The sequence below is a fragment of the Onychostruthus taczanowskii genome, unplaced genomic scaffold (assembly GCF_017590055.1).
Source record: "Onychostruthus taczanowskii isolate IOZ18803 unplaced genomic scaffold, ASM1759005v1 scaffold30, whole genome shotgun sequence".
Taxonomy (NCBI): domain Eukaryota; kingdom Metazoa; phylum Chordata; class Aves; order Passeriformes; family Passeridae; genus Onychostruthus; species Onychostruthus taczanowskii.
In genome coordinates this window covers 5,409,881-5,429,727 of record NW_024500350.1, presented here as the reverse complement: position 1 = coordinate 5,429,727, position 19,847 = coordinate 5,409,881, and the positions used below count along the sequence as shown (strand labels likewise).

The window sequence follows — 19,847 nt, the reverse complement described above, 5'->3', positions numbered from 1 at the left end:
CTCTTGCAGAAGCTAATCATGTACAACTTTAGAAGAATCTGCATTGTTTTCTGTTTCAAATTACTTTTCCCAGTGCATTTGTGGCATAGAAAGAGTATTTTAAGTGCCTTTGTATTTTATCAAGCCAGCAATGCCAACACTGTGAACACAACTGAAGCAGGAGTGGAAGAAGTAGTCTTCCCCTGCTTGATGTATTTAAATTCCCAGTTACTTATGTCAGGTTTATTGCAGGCATTCTCCAATTTGGCTTTTCATAGGAAACCTGAACCTCTGATGTTCTTTCAAAGATCTTCTTGTGCTTTGTGAGCTTTCCAATCCATGATTTCTGGCTAATGGTGTTAGATTGGCTGGCTTAGCAGCAACAGTCCCAGCACAGATGCAGAGGAGCCTCAGCCATCCAACTGTTCCACCAGGAAAACTTCACTAAAGCACTCTGACTTCATCCCAGCTTCCTCTGGGTAGAGCCCAACATTACCCCAACCTTGCTAGGAAGGTAAAAATTAGTTCACAAATTTTATTGCTGATCATAAAAGTGCTGTGGAGATCCCAGTTCCCAGCAGCTACACCCCTGACAGGTCAAAATGACAGAACAGGTATTTTAGAGAAAAAACCAGCTTCACACCATCTTCCCATTATAGCAGCTCTCAAAGACTCTGATCATCTTAGCCAGGGAGGACTGCAGTGCCATTTACCCAAGCCTCAGAAGAAGTGGCTTTGGCTGTACTGGAAGGAAGCAATCTGAAGTCTGGATCTCAGTCTGTCTGCTTCCAGCTCTTGAAAAAAGGTGTCATCATCATTGTGCATGATTGCTGCTTGCAGTTGCTGTATTTCCTTTTCCATCTTTGATCTCACTTCTCTTTTTGATTTTTGTAGCATCTAAAGAAAATACTGACATTAGCCACAGCATGGAGAAAGAAAAGGCAACTGGAAAAAATTAAGAGTACTTACTTGTGCTTGTGCTTTCTCTCTGGTTTGGATTTCTTGGAATTCTTGAGATATAGCTTCTGCTAGCATGGAAAACTAAACACAACATGTGTGTGAGTTGAAATAATTAAAGAAAGACTTCTAAGTGGAAAAAGATGATCTGCCTGATCCAGATGAAGCTTTACCTGGTCTTTGTAGTAGTTCTCCAGAGACTCCAGCTCAGTCTGGTGCTCTCTCCGTTGCTCATCACGCTTCTCTCGAGCATAAACTCTCAGGTCCCTCAGTCTTTGCTTCTGAATTTCTAAGCCTTCTTCAAATAAGTTTTTAAATATCTGCCAGCAATTAAAAAAAGCAAACCTGAAACTTTCCCAGGAACCTGTAAGTATACATTTACATTTCTCAGCTGCTTTAGCTCCTGATGGAATGATGTTTACATGAGGATAGGCCACAGCCCATGAAAAAGCATGAGTATGTACCTAGAAATGGTGGTGCAGATACAGCTGAGCTGGATTTGTATTATTCATTTAGCTGAAATTTTGATAGATATAATAATTTTTCTTGTCAGTTTAGTCAGATGACCCAACTGTGCAAGCCAAGGCCTTTGAACATGCACTGTGATTTACAACCCACCCTGTACTCTGCAGTCTGACTTGAGGACCTTCATCCAGGTTTCCAGCAGCAGGAAATCCAGCCTGGACTCAGGCTTTCCATTCCTCCACAAGAACACTTAGAAGCTGTAGCTCACAGCTTAAGGCAAACAGTTCTCAAATCTCTACCAGTGGATTATGCAGTAAACTTCTAATCTTTTATTTTGAAAGGTGACAAGTGTGTATCTGTTCTTGCAGAGCTGTAATAACTCTCCTTGCTTTCCCTCACTCTGATGTCCAGCCCTAATCAGATCATATCTGTCACAAAGTCCACTCTGTTTTACAAACACAACTGACTAACAAGGCTGCCTGTTTGATCAGTTCCCTTAACTGAAGATTTAGATTGTTTTCTTTGGACGGTGACTGTAGGAACAACTTCTTAATCCTACTGTTTCTGAAAACTCATTTCCCCAATTTCTCATGTTACCAGCGCTGTTTTTCCACATTGATACTTCACCCTTTCTCTCCTCTTAGCCCCATAAATCATCCTTTCTTGTTTCACAGCGGTTTGCCCTGCACTGGATCCACATTTCCAGAGCAGGAACCCTTTCATCTGGAGCCTTGACTGATCAACCACTTCTCTGCTTTGGTCGCTGCATGTGCAGGATTGAACGACCCAGCCTCAGCACTGGGGTCCTGACAGGAAGGAACTCCAGCCCTGCAGGGCAGGGCCCCGGCTCACCCTCTCCTCGCGTGTCCTGGCCCGCAGCAGCCTGGCCCGCAGCTGCACCCTGTAATCCTCGTAGTATTTCCTGGCCCGCGCCGCCTGCTGCCGCTTCTCCGTCACCTTGTTCTGAGCCCACTTCTGCCGGTGGATGCGCTGCTTGATCTCTTGCTGCAGGGAGAGCAGCAGCTGTCAGACCACCAAGCTGCCAACAGATACCCCTTGCAGGCAAAGCTTTGTTAATTATTGCTAATTAGGGTCCTTTACTGAGGACCTGCTCCACACCCCAGCTTTGCAGTTACGGTTTAAAGTGTTTGTCACCACTGACGTAGCAAAGTTGTGTCACTGTTACCGGAGCTGCAACACAACCTCAAGTTTCTCCTCCTTACACTTTTTTTAGAATTTGTTTTACCTTTCAGAGCAACAGTGCAGTGTAATAATAATAACATTCCATTCTCGTGACCCCAGTAGCTGCACAACAAACAGAATAACAAACAAGCATTTTGAGTCCACAGCTACTCAAAAAGTGTAAAGTTGTCATGAGACAAAAAGCCACTTTCATGATGTGGGAATATGCATTTTAGATAGCTCCATGTGAAATCTCTGCGTTATGTAACAAATAGTCTTCAAAGAACATACCAGTCTCTTGCTGTGATCTTGATCTCTCTTAATAATTGCAGCAAGCAGTTCATGTTTCTTCAAGGCTTGTTCAACCTGGAGATTTAAAAAAAGCTCATTGCTTGCATCATGCTGCAGGACAAGCTGTCCTATGGAGCAGATTTAAATATTGCCCCCTGCTATGTTTTGGGGTTTGGTTGAGAGTTGCCTTGTATAAGTTAATCAACTTTTGCATCTCGTAACTCATTTTTAAACTAAAAGACTGTTCAGAACTAGCAGTGGAAACTACAAAATGCTTTTAAAACAGCAATAGCAACCCTAGGCAGTATTCAAGAAACCAGTATCAAAGAAGGACCATAATACTCAAGTGGCTGATGAAAAGTTGAAGTTACATATGTAAAATCTGTACATCCCTATTTAACCAAACTCCCAGAACATCCTTCCACACTCTGCTGTGGGTGCAGGTGCCCTGTCAGAGTATCTCTGCTGACATTCACCAGGTAAGAATGACAACACTCACTTCATTCTGGAGTTTTGGTCTAGGTCTGGCAGAGGGTGCCTTGAGGTGCATAGTTTGTGCAAGCTGCTGATGCCACATTTTATTCAGAGTATTGGGGGAAATGTGCAGGTGGGGAAACTCCTCCAGGAGCTGCAAGAGGAGGTCATTGTCTCTTATTGTCACTGTAAGATAAAGAAAGAGGTAAGCAATAAATTAATGGAGAATACATTTAGTTGTAAATTCATCCAGACAGTGTCAGCATAAGTCAAGAAATATTTTACATTGAACACTGTATAAAATCACCATGCTGCTGTTACCATGTCAAGCTAAGCCCAGCAGGACATATCATCCTGCCAGTACAGCAGCAGAGGAAGCAATCCCAGTCTTGTGTTGTTTTCTCTGAAGAATTGATTTTATAGCTCAGATGTCATTTCCCTACCCCCACCACATCCAGCTAAGACAGGTATCCCCTTCTTTCTTCATGTGGTTATGACCATCACTAATCAGAGATTGCTTTCTCTCTCTCTCTGGTTGCAGCAACTTAAAAAAAGGCAGCACAGCCACGGCAATGACAGATCCAGGTCAAGTAAACAGGTGCAAAATAAACTGGTTTGCAACCAGCTCATTCCCATCCATTACATCTTTGATCTTTCTGGCAGGAAAAGATGATGGGGAGATGAAACAAAAGGGTATTTACCAAGTACATGGCCTTCAAAAACTGGAATAAAAATAAGGCAGTGTAGCTGAGCAACATCCAGATATGTAGGAGATTATCTGGTGATCTTAACCCTAGGCATGCACAGTGCTGGTTACCAAAACTGGGCCTAGGATTTGCAGTTTGGCTTTCTTGAAGCATCACTTACTCAGGAGAACCAGTGGCAGCATTAACACCACAGTGGCAGGGTCCTGACAGATCCTGCTCACTGACCTGTACCTGGCTCAGCTCTAGCCACAGGCCCGAGTTTAAATCTCATACATGCTCAGAAAAATAACAAAAGGAGAGCTCAGACTAGTGGAATAAGCACAGGAGTAGCAGCAATGGAAAAAAGCCCTGAAAATAATCCAAGGGATTTTAAGGAAGTAGCAAATGGGTCACAATTTGATTGTGCACTGATGGTTTGCATTTATGTAAAGCATTATCTTCCCTAACAAAAATCCAGACATACAGAGGTCAGAAGAAGGGAAAATGCTACAGCTGACTGGTATATGTTGGACTGGTGCCTTTAATCTTGGAGTTCAACACATGCTTTCAAAAGATGCCAGTTTTCCAGCAAGTATAGTTTTGCAGTTCTTACTTGGAGCTGCTTGCTTTGGCTTCGTGGTCCCTCGTTTTGGAATCCACTGGCTGTATTTGGGATACTGAGGTGTGGTTTTTCTAGAATAAACTTTCACTCGCTGAGACACTTTTGGAGGTTCTTGAAAGACATTTTCTTTGTACTCTTGTTCCTTAGGAGCAGATGTAAAACAGATGGGACAACAGGTATGAGAAGGGAAACACTGACAGAACACAGTTTGGCCATCAGAACTTAAATATCTTTCAGACTTTAGAGTGAGAACTTGGACATATTGCATTGGATTCTCCAGAAGGACAGAATTTACAAAATGCAGGTCAGGGTTCAAATAAAGGTTAAATCTCATCACTGCATAACCTCAGCTCTGCTGCAGCACTTAACATTAGTAAGTTACTACTTCAGTTGTACAGTGTTGTAACTATGACACTGGAAGTCAAGGAGGTTTTGTTCCCAAAGGTGTCTGAACAAACCATCTAGACAAATTTAAAAAGAAAAAAATCAACCAAGCAAAAGACAACCAGCAATCCCAACGAGCATCACCTACCATTTCCTTGGCAGCTTCTCTGAGCTTGGAAATTCTACGCTTCTCCCTCACTTCAAAAATTCTGAGCTCATTTTCATAAGCTTTAGTGACCAGCTAGAAAACAAAAATAAAAGGTCTTGTCAGAGGAAATAATCACTCCATACAGCCACCTTGTTAACTTGGTTGCTGCATGGGTCAAAGTAGCTTCTTCCACTTTAAACTCTTTTTTCAAAATTCGGGGTTGAAGTCCCTTCCTCAGCAGGCTACAGATAAAACAGCATATGATTACTAGAGGAGAGCAGATGCTCCCATTGCATTAAAGTTCTCTTTTTGTGGTTTTAGTATAACTGTTGGTAAGAACTACTACAAGGTCCAATCCAAAAATTACCTTTGTTTTTCTTGTTCTTTCGTCCCTTTCTTCCTGCAGCTGCCTGCGTACTGTCTTTATGTGGCCTGTTGCACTGCCACTCAGCTTATGGTCCTGGTGCTGAGAGGAGGGTGAGGCTGGAGAGAGGGACCGTGGCCTGCCTGGGTACCTTGGATGTGATGTGTCTGTAGGGAAGGAGCATTCACTGAGTACCAAATTTGAGACAAAAAACCCCAGTGAAGTGTATTGTGACTAGGCCCTCATTTCAGAACCACGTCCTGTGAGCCTGTATTCTGCCTCTCCCCCCATGTGCTCCACATTTTTACTGCAGCTGTGTTTCACTTGTATTTGTTTTTTTTTGCAAAGTTTTACCATTGTTTTTTAAGTGTTAAACAGAAACTTGGTTGCAATTCTGTTACTGTTGCTCAGGTTTGGATCAAAGAAATGAACTAGCAATAGAAATAGGAAAAAAAACCCAGAAATGAACTAGCAATACAAAACTTAGTAACTAACTGTAATTCAGTGTAGCAGCTTTCTTTTATATTTGTTTCCATCCCAATACTGGCATAAGGATTGTCACCTCTCCCAGCTGTCCTTCGGCCGTAGTCCATGACACTGTCACTGTGGTGGGACAGGCTGTCCTCATCTGTCAGCTCCTCTTCTCCTGTGTGCTCACCCAAAGCTCTCTTCAACATCTAAGGGATAGATTTTTTTGTGGGGTCAGGTTCAATAGACAGTTCTAAAGCTGGAATGAACTAAAGCCAGGTGTTAGTGGCAGATTTCCTTTTCATCCATATTGCACTGATATTCTTCATTCTCTCCAGTGTCATTACTAAAGCTGCATTGCTCAGCTCAACAAAGAAGAGACTGCACTTACTAAATCTAGTTCATTTAGCATGCGAGACAGATTTTCTGATGCTTCATTAAACTCTTGCTGCTCAGGCACCTTCTCCTTTGTTGTTCTGTGGGAAAGGGAATCTTCAGCTGAATCTGTGGTGGAATTTTCATATTTGCTAAAGCAGAAAACAGACAGATTTCATTTCTGTTCTAAAAACTTGACAATGAGCATTATCTCATACAATTCCAGCTCACTTTTTGCCTAAGCATGTTTTTATAGGATTAAGTAAAGCAGAATGTGTAAATGCCTATAACCATATTTAACAATATGAGTATATGTCAGGAGAAACAGGAAATCTTTCTGTGAGAATTATTCTTTCACTGTCACACAGCCAAGGAAAGAAAGATCTTATTTTAAAAGGGAGGAGGGGACTGGCTGGCCATGGAAATCAAAGTGCCAGTGTGGTTCAGTACCAAAAATCTGAACTTGCCTTGTTGTTCTAGACCAGTGCTGAGATTCAGGTCTTGGGGTTTGTGTTACTTGTTCAGCACTTAGTGAGAGCTTTTTCTCAAAAGAGGTAGATATAGAAGATTCAGATACCAGAGGCACCTAGGAAAATGAGTAAATGAAGGTTTTATAGATCATGTGAGTAGAGATGCTGTAACAGAACCATCCCAAACACTGTGAGTATAGATATAGAAAAATAGTTCTATTTCTAGGCTCCTGACTGCAGAGAGTGTGCTTTAGAGAATTAATGTTTAAAGAAATGGACTAGCAAAAATACGGAAGATCAGTTCACAGCTATGCCATGGAACCAGAACAGGGTTGGGGTAAGGCAATGAGTATCTCCACATTCCACCTCATCAGCCTGGGACTGATGCCAGGTAGTGGAAATAAGCTGAATTTCCCTTAGTGCAGACTGAGCTGCAGTTCACAGGGAGCCAAAAGAGAACACTCCTGTCCTTGTGCCATTTAGCTGCACTGGTTTAGTTCTGCCTGGTAACGTCTCCGTTCAAACTGGAGTAACTTGGGCTTGGCATGGACATCCTGGGAAATGCACCAATGGAAAATGAGTTTCAGAGACAATGTAGAAGTAAAAGCTGTTTAAACTATTGGAACAAGCAAAGTCTGTGAGTACCTCTTGTGGTTGCAGAAGGCAAAATTGTGTTTCCAGGGAAAGAAACTTCCTTTACAGACACATTTCTATGGGCACAGATTGGTAACTGCTCATCAGTTTGTGGGTTTTGTATTATTCAGTTTTTGAAAAGCAAAGGACAATGCAAGAAAATAAAAGGAGAGAATATAATAAGCAGTTCATGGATCTTTAAAAATGAGTAAATCTAAGTATTATTGGCCAAAACCCCCAAAATTCTTACTAATTTAGAATGCTGATACACTTCAGAGAAAGGACATGACTGTACTTCTGTGCTTTGTACATTTTTGATTAAAAAGCAAGATAACCAGTAACTGGTTGGTTGTGATAAATAGAACTCTGTGGGTGCTGGCTCTGTACATTTTGGAGCAAACAACTCCAGGAAGAACTAAGAACTGACATGACTCACAGACTGCACATAATCACAGTCTAACAACACTGCATCACTGATTGTATACTGGGGAAAGAAAGTCTAAAGCAGGTTTGAAATAAGCCCAGAAGTGCCACAAGATAACAGACTAAGCAGAAATCAAAAAATACTGATTGAAATTCCAAAAATTAAGATGCAACATGTACCTTTGTCACATTGTCTTTGGCATCACCTCCCAGCATTTCTCCCACTGCAGAAGCAGATGACAGGTAACTGTGGGTTAATGGCACCGTGCCTGCTAATGTAGGCAATAAGGAAAAAATATGTGAGCCAGGGCCTGTGGATCCAAATTATTCAGAGAATAGAATGACAAAGCAACTGTGGTTACCCAGTTGTGACATTCATTTTGGTAATTTCTCCAGTCTTCAATGCTCAGTGTCATGGGAATGCTATGGAAACTAAAAAAGGTAAGCAGTGTTTCCAAGGCAACAGAGAAAATGAGTATTGAAAAAAAATAGCTTCTAAACCTTTTCTACAATAGCAGTTAATGGCTTTTTCTTAGAATTGAAACTGGCGTGTTTGGTCCATGTTTCTCTGCTCAGGATAAGCTCAGCCATGGGACTTATCTGCTGGAAGAGGTTTCTGTGGTATAGACCCATCTTAACAGGATTAACTAAGAAAGGAGTTGAACTGGGGACATGGATTACTTTTTTCCAGTAGAGGGAACAGATTAAAAGTAACCTATTTTTGCTTCTCTGTAAAGCAGAGACAGAAATATGAACTTGTGGCTGAATTTTAAAAAATGCACTAGTAGATTCAAAACAATGTTTTTTTGTGGTGCCAGTAAAAATAAATGCAACATTATAACACTTAGAGTTACCCTAGAGGATGCAAAATTTTCTCTCACCAGGGGTTTTTCTGGATAGAGGAAGACCATCAGAAACATCATTAAATCTTTGGGTAAGTGACTTTTCAATCTGAAATAAAAAGGAAGATGTATTCTATAAATTCACAGGAGAGTGCTGACAGGAAGCTCATACATTAGGTCTATCTGCAAATGGAAATCAATGCTGATTTTATAGACAGACAAAAATCACTATAATTATTTTGTTTACTATACTGTAAACTCTGGCATTGACTGTGGAGATGTGTATGTATATATGTATAAAATAAACACACCCCTCAAACTAAATTCCTCTCTGGACATTTAGTGAAGAATGAATCCACAATCCAAAATTCCTGGAACTGAAATAAACTCTGACACATTCAAAAGTGTTCTTCAGGGACCATCTACTCCCATTCTACAAGTAAACTAGCAGGTTTTCAAATGAAAGCACTATTGGTTACTAAAAGAAAATTAAATAATCAAAGGGTAGCTTTTCCTTACAGTAGGAATGTTCACTGCTTGACTGCAAGCCAGAGCTGCTGCCTGTCTGTCTGAGCTGTGGTGATCTCTCCATCCTGGATCCGAGGGCTGGAACGGGGGCAGCAGAGGAATTGCCTGCTGGATGGGCTCCCCCAGTTTTGTAGCACTGACACTCAAACTCCCTTTGTGAGGTTCAGCAGCATGAACAGACTCCATCCCTCCTGAAGAGGCAAACACAAAGAACCTGAAGTGTTATCTGGGAAAGCAGAGCACGTTCTGTGCATTGTGTGTACACAACAAAGGGAAGTGTCTCGATAGCTAATGTGAGCTGCCACCTTTGTTGGATTGCATGGGAGAGTGCTGTAACATTTTTCAGCCTTGAGAACATGATTTTGGATGTGAAGATCTTCCACAAGGACTTTTTAGTGTTTTGAACCACAAAAGAAAAGAATACAAACCACAATACAAATTAAAAACAGCCTAGCTGAAGCCAAATCCTAGCTAAGCAGAAATACCCCAGATAATGGAAGTTTGCCTACTCTGAGACACCAAAATACTGCTTTTCTGAAAAGAATTTATTTTAAAACATGACTAAAGCGTTTCCATCCACGACTAAAGCTCTCCTCCACACTACCCTAGTTCCCTACACCCCTAAATCAAAATCAGGTGGATGAGCTGTCAGAACAATCAATACTCACCATCTTCCCTTTCATTTACAGCCCCCTTTTCACTTTCTGAGAACTGTCTGGGCAATGCTGCAAGAGCCTCTGTGCTTTCAGATTCTTCTACCTCCGTGTCTTTTTCTGCTAGACAAAGTACAGGCATCTGAAATTCTAGAAGTGGATGCTTGAAAAAATTAAATGAAGGTCTATAAAGCATCTTGCCATGAACTGTTGAGATGGACAATTTTAATGTTTCACATTGCTTGGTGTCAGCAATCCATACTAAGCTCACAATAGGTCTGCTAAATTCTTATTTGTAACTCCAGTCAATGAAATGTTCATAAGTCACAATATTTCTTTATGCCTCTGCTTGAGGAGATGAATCATCAATAAGAATAGGAAGAATTGGAATATTCTTATAAAAAAATATGAAGTAAGAATGATCTCCATTTAGGTCATCTGCACACTACTCCTTTCAGAGCCATCCATGAAGTTTTGAAGGGGCACACACTCCTGAGAAGTATTCTTTAAGAATGAACTTAATAATTTTTTTACAGTCTTAAATAATACGTGTTACACTGCAACAAATGAAACAAAGTCTTCAGAATTCTCCTATTCTATTGAACAAGATAAAATACCTTCATAGAACTGAACTGGAACTCAAACAATAAACCTTTATCCAAATAAAGTAGTGCAAGAGTCATGAAAAATAATGCCTGGAATATTTGCTTCCAGAAATTTTAACTTCAGCAAGATGAATTTGCTTATTGTGGGTTGTCTGGGGGTTTTTAAACAAGGATTTAAAACAGTATTTATCTGAAAGAAAGAACTTTGTAAAAGGAAACAAAAAAAAAAGCCTAGGAGTCTAACTAGAGAAGAGTCTTAAAATTTTTTCTCACCCAAACTCACCTTCTCCTCTCTTGGAAAATGAATAAGCAGTATCTCCAAGTTTAATTAATTCACTGGTAGATCCTGAGCCATCTGTATCACAAGTTTGAATAAAATATTCTGACTGGGACCTAGGGGGGAACATAAAGCCATCAAATATTTCCTCTCTCAGCCTCTGCCCGTTCAGCCCACGAGATGGAGCTGCCGAGGAGCCGTGCAGGACACGGCCCTGCTGCCACAGAGCAACCAGAGCAGGAGTCAGAGCCACGAACTGAGCTTAACACCAGGGCAGGAGTCACCGCCACAGCCTGAGCTTAACACCAGGGCAGGAGTCACCGCCACAGCCTGAGCTTAACACCAGGGCAGGAGTCACCGCCACAGCCTGAGCTTAACACCAGGGCAGGAGTCACCGCCACAGCCTGAGCTTAACACCAGGGCAGGAGTCACCGCCACAGCCTGAGCTTAACACCAGGGCAGGAGTCACCGCCACAGCCTGAGCTTAACACCAGGGCAGGAGTCACCGCCACAGCCTGAGCTTAACACCAGGGCAGGAGTCACCGCCACAGCCTGAGCTTAACACCAGGGCAGGAGTCACCGCCACAGCCTGAGCTTAACACCAGGGCAGGAGTCACCGCCACAGCCTGAGCTTAACACCAGGGCAGGAGTCACCGCCACAGCCTGAGCTTAACACCAGGGCAGGAGTCACCGCCACAGCCTGAGCTTAACACCAGGGCAGGAGTCACCGCCACAGCCTGAGCTTAACACCAGGGCAGGAGTCACCGCCACAGCCTGAGCTTAACACCAGGGCAGGAGTCACCGCCACAGCCTGAGCTTAACACCAGGGCAGGAGTCACCGCCACAGCCTGAGCTTAACACCAGGGCAGGAGTCACCGCCACAGCCTGAGCTTAACACCAGGGCAGGAGTCACCGCCACAGCCTGAGCTTAACACCAGGGCAGGAGTCACCGCCACAGCCTGAGCTTAACACCAGGGCAGGAGTCACCGCCACAGCCTGAGCTTAACACCAGGGCAGGAGTCACCGCCACAGCCTGAGCTTAACACCAGGGCAGGAGTCACCGCCACAGCCTGAGCTTAACACCAGGGCAGGAGTCACCGCCACAGCCTGAGCTTAACACCAGGGCAGGAGTCACCGCCACAGCCTGAGCTTAACACCAGGGCAGGAGTCACCGCCACAGCCTGAGCTTAACACCAGGGCAGGAGTCACCGCCACAGCCTGAGCTTAACACCAGGGCAGGAGTCACCGCCACAGCCTGAGCTTAACACCAGGGCAGGAGTCACCGCCACAGCCTGAGCTTAACACCAGGGCAGGAGTCACCGCCACAGCCTGAGCTTAACACCAGGGCAGGAGTCACCGCCACAGCCTGAGCTTAACACCAGGGCAGGAGTCACCGCCACAGCCTGAGCTTAACACCAGGGCAGGAGTCACCGCCACAGCCTGAGCTTAACACCAGGGCAGGAGTCACCGCCACAGCCTGAGCTTAACACCAGGGCAGGAGTCACCGCCACAGCCTGAGCTTAACACCAGGGCAGGAGTCACCGCCACAGCCTGAGCTTAACACCAGGGCAGGAGTCACCGCCACAGCCTGAGCTTAACACCAGGGCAGGAGTCACCGCCACAGCCTGAGCTTAACACCAGGGCAGGAGTCACCGCCACAGCCTGAGCTTAACACCAGGGCAGGAGTCACCGCCACAGCCTGAGCTTAACACCAGGGCAGGAGTCACCGCCACAGCCTGAGCTTAACACCAGGGCAGGAGTCACCGCCACAGCCTGAGCTTAACACCAGGGCAGGAGTCACCGCCACAGCCTGAGCTTAACACCAGGGCAGGAGTCACCGCCACAGCCTGAGCTTAACACCAGGGCAGGAGTCACCGCCACAGCCTGAGCTTAACACCAGGGCAGGAGTCACCGCCACAGCCTGAGCTTAACACCAGGGCAGGAGTCACCGCCACAGCCTGAGCTTAACACCAGAGCAGGAGTCACAGCCCCAGCCTGAGCTTACCACCAGAGCAGGAGTCACAGCCACGACCTGAGCTTAACACCAGGGCAGCAGTCACGGCCACGAACTGAGCTTAACACCAGGGCAGGAGTCACAGCCACGAACTGAACTCAGCTGAATAAATCAATCTTTAAAACTGATCAAAATTTTCAAGTTGTTTCATTCCACATAAAAAGTAAACTTAAGGGAAACAAAATCAGCAACTCTTCAAGGGCAGAAGAAGTCCCAGATGTAATTTTAGCCCAACCAGAAGAGTCACCTCACATTCCTTTTGGCATATGTAATCAGTAGGTGTCTATACTATAAAAAACCTACTAATTTCTCTACAGATACACAGTCAATCACTATGTTTAAGCAAATATTCAGAATTGTTCTTACCTTTCAACTGATGAGAGTAGTGTATGTTCTGAAAGCTGATCAGCAGTGCTTTCCAGCTGCTCTTGAGATGTAATTTGAATTTCATCACCAGACAGCACATTTATCTCAGCTGTTAATAACCAAGAGGTAATTCTTTTCAGGAAAACTACTTCTACCTATAAAATAACAGCTACTACTTCCAATATCATCAAAAGAGTTTACGTGTAATACCAACATTGTAGCATTTCATCTAAAATGATGACATGTAATGTTCCCCATGAGGGGAGGGGGAGGTAGGGGAGGTGGGGCAACTTCTATGGTAAATTTTGAAAAATTATACCACTACCATATATTCCCCTGTTCCAGTTATTAATAAACCTTTCTTCTTCCTCAAAAGAATTAAACTGTGGACTTACAGCTAGAAAATTTGAGCCAGGAACCCCCAGTGGGTAACAAAACTGGCAGTCTGAGGGAAGGGAAGAGCACTACAGGCACATTGCTCTTTGTTGTGTCCATCTGGACCAGGCCAGGAGGAACTCAGGCACCAAGTGCTCTCTCCCCTTGTCACAGAGTGCAACAGCCACTGGTGACAGCTCTTAACAGCCCTGAGATAGGAAGACCAGTTCTGCCTGCAGTAAGATGCCTCTGCAGGGCTGAGCAGCTTCTCTCATTTTCCTCAAAATAACCCTGCTATGGACCTACTCCCAAGACCCTCTTCCCAGGAAAGACTGTTGCCCCCCTTCTCTCCTAGTAAGTAAAAGGGACATTTGCTCATTCTCCCAATTAAAGCCAACATTTCCCTCCTTGAATCCTAATTCTGAATCATCTACTTATAGGTTGAAAAGCAACTAACAAAGGATGAGTTGTCTGGAGTAGGTTTCTGCCACAAGAATAAAGCAGAAAGATTATGTAAGTTTGGGGAAAATTTATCTCTTTTATTATTGTTTATGAAAATAAGGAATGCAAATATTCAGCTTCACCCCTGAAATTTTCCTCCCCTGGGGTCAGTTTTGTCTTTCTCTGTCAAGGTTATAAGTAACAAAAAAACCCAAATAAATCTGTTACGTTGGAAACACTTTGGGTTTACATCTCACCTCCAGTCTGAGAAGAGGTTTCACTGACTTCTCTAAGATACTCCAACAAACCATCAAATATTTCAAGGAGGTTTTTGATAGATTCCTTGTCTCCTTTCACAATGTTCTCACCTTAAGAGAGGGTAATGACACATATTAATAATTAGTACTTCATAGAAGAAAAATTCTCAAAAGCAGGCATTTTCTGTAGAAGAGTGCTTGGAAATTCTTGTAAAGGTGTCAGCTCAGAAGACACCTGTCACTTACTTATGACTATGTAGGTAAGCTTAAAATATATTTTAAGTGTTCTAAATTTGCATCTTTTCAGTTCCAAAAGTTTATGGATGCAGTAACTGCTGACACACAAAATAAATATTCTGGGATATTTTCAGGGACAATTGGTATTTAATATTTTTCTTATACATAAAACTACAGCATGAAGCAGTCTATGGAGTGGCAGCAGGATTGCAAACACCAGCCACTGTGTACAGGCACCAAGTCAGATACTTCTTACCAAGCAGTTTTCATTCTTTGCAGATTATGCTGTGTGAGACCATACACAGGAATACTCAGGGAAAGCCATTATCTGTTTACAGATAACACAACACAGCTCAACTCTTTATTCACCAACTTTTAAAAATCTAATAAGAAGTTTGAAACTCCAGGGTCATGTCTTAAAAGCAGTGTCCAAGTGTACATTGTGATGCACAGTGCCCAAGCCTGAGCCAGTAGCAGATTTCAGAAAACACTTTGGTAGCCAGATGAAGCACGGCTGGATGTCAGCTTTAACATTTCTTACTCTTATTTATTCTCTGCTTGCTGTTTCAATTTCTAACCTGATGTCCAAGGCAATGGGTCAGTGTTCTGGTGACAGCCACTACCATAAGCAGAGATTCCACACAAGTATGAAAGCAAGCTGTGTAACACCTGGTTCTTAAAATGTTTCAATTAAACCACACAGATATTCAGCTGAGTTTGTCTCATTAAACCAAGTACTCACCCGTGATGTGAGACAAGCTGACCTGCAAATAATCCAGTGCCAGGGAATCTATTACTGCTTGTGCATTGTGTGCATCATCCTCTTGGCTTCTGGGAGTAGCAATGAAATCTATTTAAAAGAAATACTAGATTTTAGACTATTTAAATGGACAGCCTGTTGCAAGTACCTTAACAATGAAACTACTTTAACTTCTGATTACAAGCCAGTATTTTTTCAGTACCTTGTGTCCTTGATGAAAAGCCTAAGTATCATATATAGTCCTACAAAACCTTTTATAAATACTGAGCACAAACTTAGAACACCCCTTGGAAGATGTGAGGGTTTTAACAGGATTAAATTCAAGAACAGAGATTACTAAAGCATTTCTTCTCCTTCACTCCCAGCACACACACCTAGTTCAGGTCATCAGACTGGAACTGCAGTTTGTGTTAGGGCTTCTTCTCTGCCTGTCACACAATAACTGCACTACAATGTATTCTGCTTAATTGGGAACAACATTATTTTTAGTTCTGTGCTTACATTTAACAAGACTTCTACCTTCAACAGGTACCAGTTACATCAGTGCTCTTAAAATCTTCTGCAATCAGTAGTCTGACACTTCCTACACATAACAGTTTACAAACAAAGCAAATGCCTAACTGTATAGCCTTTGCTTAGCTGTCACTGAAGTCCAGTGGAGCTGGGTTAAAGCAGGGTTAAATCACAGCCCAGCTCTTAGCAGACTCTAACTATCAAGCATTTTATGAGAGCAGACTTCAGTGTTAACAGTGCTGTAAGAAGATAAAATGAGGTAGTTCACACCCTTCAAAAGTATTATGCCCACAGACAGCTTTCAAGACCTAATTTACAGTAGTTTTGTTGTGGCTATCCTCATATAGCTGCAATTCAGAGCAGTGCAAAGTTAAAATAAAATTTGCCCATATCTCTTAAATCTTCTTAAAGAATGTCAATCTTATTTTTTTGTCTTTGGAAGGATGCAAACACTTTAAATCCCTACATCTGTAGGAAGTTCTACAAGTTTCAATTTTATTTAACTACAAAATACACAGAGACAAAAATAAAAAGCAGATTTAGCAGTTATCATTCCTACCTGGTACTTTTTCTCCTAAGATTGACTCATAAAGACGAACAAACATGTCAGCACCACATTCTGAGAGGTGCTTTATGTGCTGGTTTATGTGACAGGTCCTTAAAAGATCATTGGCAACATCAACCCAATCTGTTCAGAAGAAAAACATATTAATGTCAGAACTGAAAGATACAGAAATAAAGATGTGGTTATTTACAGTGAAAGGTAACCCCTGCAAGTGTCTTTGATTCCACCAGAGGTGGTCAAACACAGGAGGCTGACTCATTCATCCAAAATACTGAATATTGTTCAAGTGCAATCATAGCCCAACTGGACTTGGGAGGTGAAAAGCGCTAAGTACCACAGGCTGGGCAGGTTATTTTTTTTTCCCATGTAATGAAAAAAAAATTTTAATGTGGTCTCATAGCCAGGAACTCCAAACCTTCAAGACCTTAACAAGCCAAGCTTTAATACACCATCTATCAATGATCAGAAATGACAGGTTCTTTTTTGGAAAACATGAGCTTCTCTAACAAACCCAGGTTCTCTAATAGTCTTCGGCAATGTCATCAGTGCTAATGTAAAGACTCCTCATGAAAAGTAAATTCTACTTTAATTAATTATTTGAGGATTGCTAGAATACAGAGGTGGTCCCACCAAGTTCTCTGTTGAGTGCAGTAAGATGTGCATTAACATTGTGATTTTCCCAAAACTTTGAGTCCTGAGACCAAAGTGCTTTGAAGGACACATATTTTAACGAGCATTAAGAACTTTAACTTATTGGAGAAGGCATGAGTCACCTTTGGGAGGAAAATATATCGAATTACTACAGCAGAAACGAATTTCTAGAGTTTTCAGCCTCCTGCACACAGGAGCGTTACTTTTCCATCCCTCTACTCCTCCTTCTGCTCCAGACATCACTTTAAGTTTCAGATGCACAAAAGGTTAAAGCAGCATCTCCTACATTTCAGGCTGATGTCTTGGAACATTTGAATTGCTGTTTATCTGCAGCTTTATTAAGTTAAAAGTGTCGCCAGGAAAGGAACAAAGACAAAAGAGGGAAAGGGGGAGGTTAACGCAAAGAACTTAAAAAGCCGTAACACAAGCAAACGACAGCTTTATAAATGAATAAACATGAGCTGAATGGATGAGCTTTACAAATTAATAAATAATGAGGTGAATAAAATTGTGCCAGCGATGCGAGCAGGGGGGGCGATGAGGGAGAAGGAAGCTCTGCGGCTCAGCCCCGGCTCTGCGGGCGCCAGGCCGGCCGCTGCTCGGGAGCGGGACCCCGCAGGGCCGGAGCGCCCGGGGCCTGGCCCTACCTGTGCCCTCAGCGCTGCCCATGGCGGCACCAACGAGCCGGGCCCGCGCCCGCCATTTAAACCGCGGCCTGCTCGCCCATTGGGCAGGCGCTGCAGGAAGGGGCGGGGCCGCGCGCTGGAGTGTCCGGTGCTCTCGGTCATGGCCGTTGTTACGGGAGCGGGGCGGGGCCGGGCCGATCTCTCTGTAACGGGATTGGGAACAGGCCTGCGTTAGGACTGGGAGCGGGAACGGGGAGCAGAGAAAGAGCCCGAGCCCCAAAGCCGGGCCCCAGCGCCGGTCACGTGCCATTCCCCGCCGCTCCCGGTCACGTGACGAGCGCCCCCGGTGCGGCCCCGTTCCCCGCCCGGGCGCTCCGGTTCCGCCCCGCCGGTGCCGCCACCGCCGCAGGGCCCCGCGGGCCCAGGGCAGCACAGGCCAGCCCTAGCCCCGGGGCGCTCCGGCCCCCGAGGGCGGCTGGCGGCGTAAAATGGCGGCGGGGGAGGGGGGGTTTGTCCGTGAGGTTCCGCCTTCGTCACCTGAACGGGAGGCGGGTGTTGGCGCTTCCTCGGTAAAATAGGTGGGGAAAGGGCTGGCCTGGGGCGGGGGAACGTTCTAGCACTTGACCTTGCAGGCTGACCTGGGACGTTTGCTGGCCGGTATGTCCCTCACCGGGGTTGCTGTTAATTGCCACGATACAGGTTTGACAGGGTAATCCGAAGGCATTTCTGCGTGAAAGGAGAGCTAAAGCCTTTATTAAAAATAAGATCTATAAAGGAAAGTTACTGTATTAGCTGCTAGCATGCAGTTTATTGGACAGGTTGGATGGTGAAAGTCTGTTATTTCCGTTCTGAGCAACAGCATTCCATGCTCCTTAGGAATTCTGGGTTTTCCATGTTGAAAGCGAAAATGGTGTCCTTTATCATTGAACTCCTCGAGCACGACAAAAGCAGCTGAGCTCCCAGTTGTGACCATAGGAGCAGGAACTGGCAGCAATTAAACCCCAGTGCTGTGGGCTGCAGCAGCCCACGGGTGTCTTTTGTAGGTCCAAATCCAATGCACACAGCACCTCAGGAACACAAAAGAGCTTTTGTTGTGTGTAGGCAAACACAGATCAGTGCTATCGAAACTAAACTAAATACGGATTTTAGTTTGCTACATACACAGCTCTGCAAAGCTGTGTTGATTTGTTTCCATGTGTTGGAAATCAAGAGAACACGGGAAAATCAATGATGTTTAAGTTTGCTACATACACAGCTCTGCAAAGCTGTGTTGATTTGTTTCCATGTGTTGGCTATAATTAAGAGAACACGGGAAAATCAACGATGTTTGACTTAGGAGGGTGGAACAGAAAAATGAGGAAGTTTTTTTACAAAGGAAATTGAAAGGAGTTCCTTGCAGACTGAACTGCGTGTAGACAAGGCAGAGACTGTGTTTTTGTTTAGTCTTTTCAATTCATTAAAACCTTAGATTACTAACAGCACAGTAACAGCAGCCACAAAGTTATACACAAACAAAATCAAATTAATCTGTGTTAAGATAAATGCAATAGAACAAGAAAATTTATTTTTACAGCCTTTGCAAAAATCTTTTTTCAGACTTGCAGGAACAGGAAGCATGTAGGGTCAGAAGGTGGAGAGTGTTAGTAGGGGTGTTTGGGGATAAAAATCTTTCATAAACCATGTTAAATAAGTAACTGTATACTGAAAAAAAAAATGGGGAGATTCCTCTACTAGAAATTTGCTGGGATAGTATTAACAAAACCAGTCAAGCTAGAGTGCTACTGAAATAAAAAATTAATTACAACAAAAATGGTTGAGTGAGGTGGAATTCCAAATTGCTGAAGGTGAAACAGCTGTGGCTATTCATAAACAAAATAAGCCTGACTTAGGTTTTACTTTTGAAGACAATATCATGTAGAACTCTAGTCTTTGCAAACCTTGCTCTATTCTTAGCAACAATTTTTTTTCAAAAGCCTAGAAAATAATACACAATAGATCAAAAACATCTTTATATTTTCATTCTGTAGATCTGTATGGGGTTGAGATAAATGCTGTGAATTTCTTGACTGTAAAGAAAAAAAAAAGGCAAGGATAATTGTAAGTGTGGAATTGTTTTAAAAGGAGGAAAAATTACACTGCAACTTTGGTTTATTATAAAGGAGGTGACTTAAAAGATATTAATGTCCACAAACAGTGCAAATAAACAAAAAGTTATC

General features: G+C 43.3%; 1 protein-coding gene across 5 annotated transcripts; it reads right to left on the bottom strand.

Annotated features, from left to right (window-relative positions):
- Positions 1 to 494: 494 nt before the first annotated feature.
- On the bottom strand, positions 495 to 18,839 carry CEP95 (centrosomal protein 95). 5 transcript variants are annotated; one of them, XM_041409468.1, is made up of 22 exons: positions 17,653 to 18,839; positions 16,349 to 16,477; positions 15,259 to 15,366; positions 14,280 to 14,390; positions 13,207 to 13,315; positions 10,833 to 10,942; positions 9,960 to 10,094; positions 9,283 to 9,482; positions 8,803 to 8,872; positions 8,102 to 8,193; positions 6,863 to 6,981; positions 6,412 to 6,547; positions 6,115 to 6,229; positions 5,556 to 5,719; positions 5,189 to 5,281; positions 4,648 to 4,798; positions 3,374 to 3,534; positions 2,875 to 2,949; positions 2,254 to 2,406; positions 1,110 to 1,256; positions 949 to 1,020; positions 495 to 876 (listed from the first exon to the last, which is right to left on the bottom strand). In XM_041409468.1, the coding sequence occupies exons 1-22, from the start codon at positions 17,939 to 17,941 to the stop codon at positions 700 to 702; spliced, it is 2,916 nt and encodes a 971-aa protein (XP_041265402.1). In that variant the 5' UTR covers positions 17,942 to 18,839; the 3' UTR covers positions 495 to 699. The 5 variants fall into 5 exon arrangements, with proteins under 5 accessions (XP_041265402.1, XP_041265403.1, XP_041265406.1 ...); XM_041409469.1 differs by having other exon boundaries at positions 8,102 to 8,190; XM_041409472.1 differs by having other exon boundaries at positions 8,102 to 8,145.
- Positions 18,840 to 19,847: the final 1,008 nt, after the last annotated feature.

Coding starts and splice junctions, on each gene's coding strand:
- CEP95 (XM_041409468.1), bottom strand. CDS start 17,941: ATGGCACGTGACCGGCGCTGGGGCCCGGCTTTGGGGCTCGGGCTCTTT. Junction 8,873..9,282: donor AAGCAGTGAACATTCCTACT/GTAAGGAAAAGC, acceptor TTTTTATTTCAG/ATTGAAAAGTCACTTACCCA. Junction 1,021..1,109: donor AGAACTACTACAAAGACCAG/GTAAAGCTTCAT, acceptor TGTTGTGTTTAG/TTTTCCATGCTAGCAGAAGC.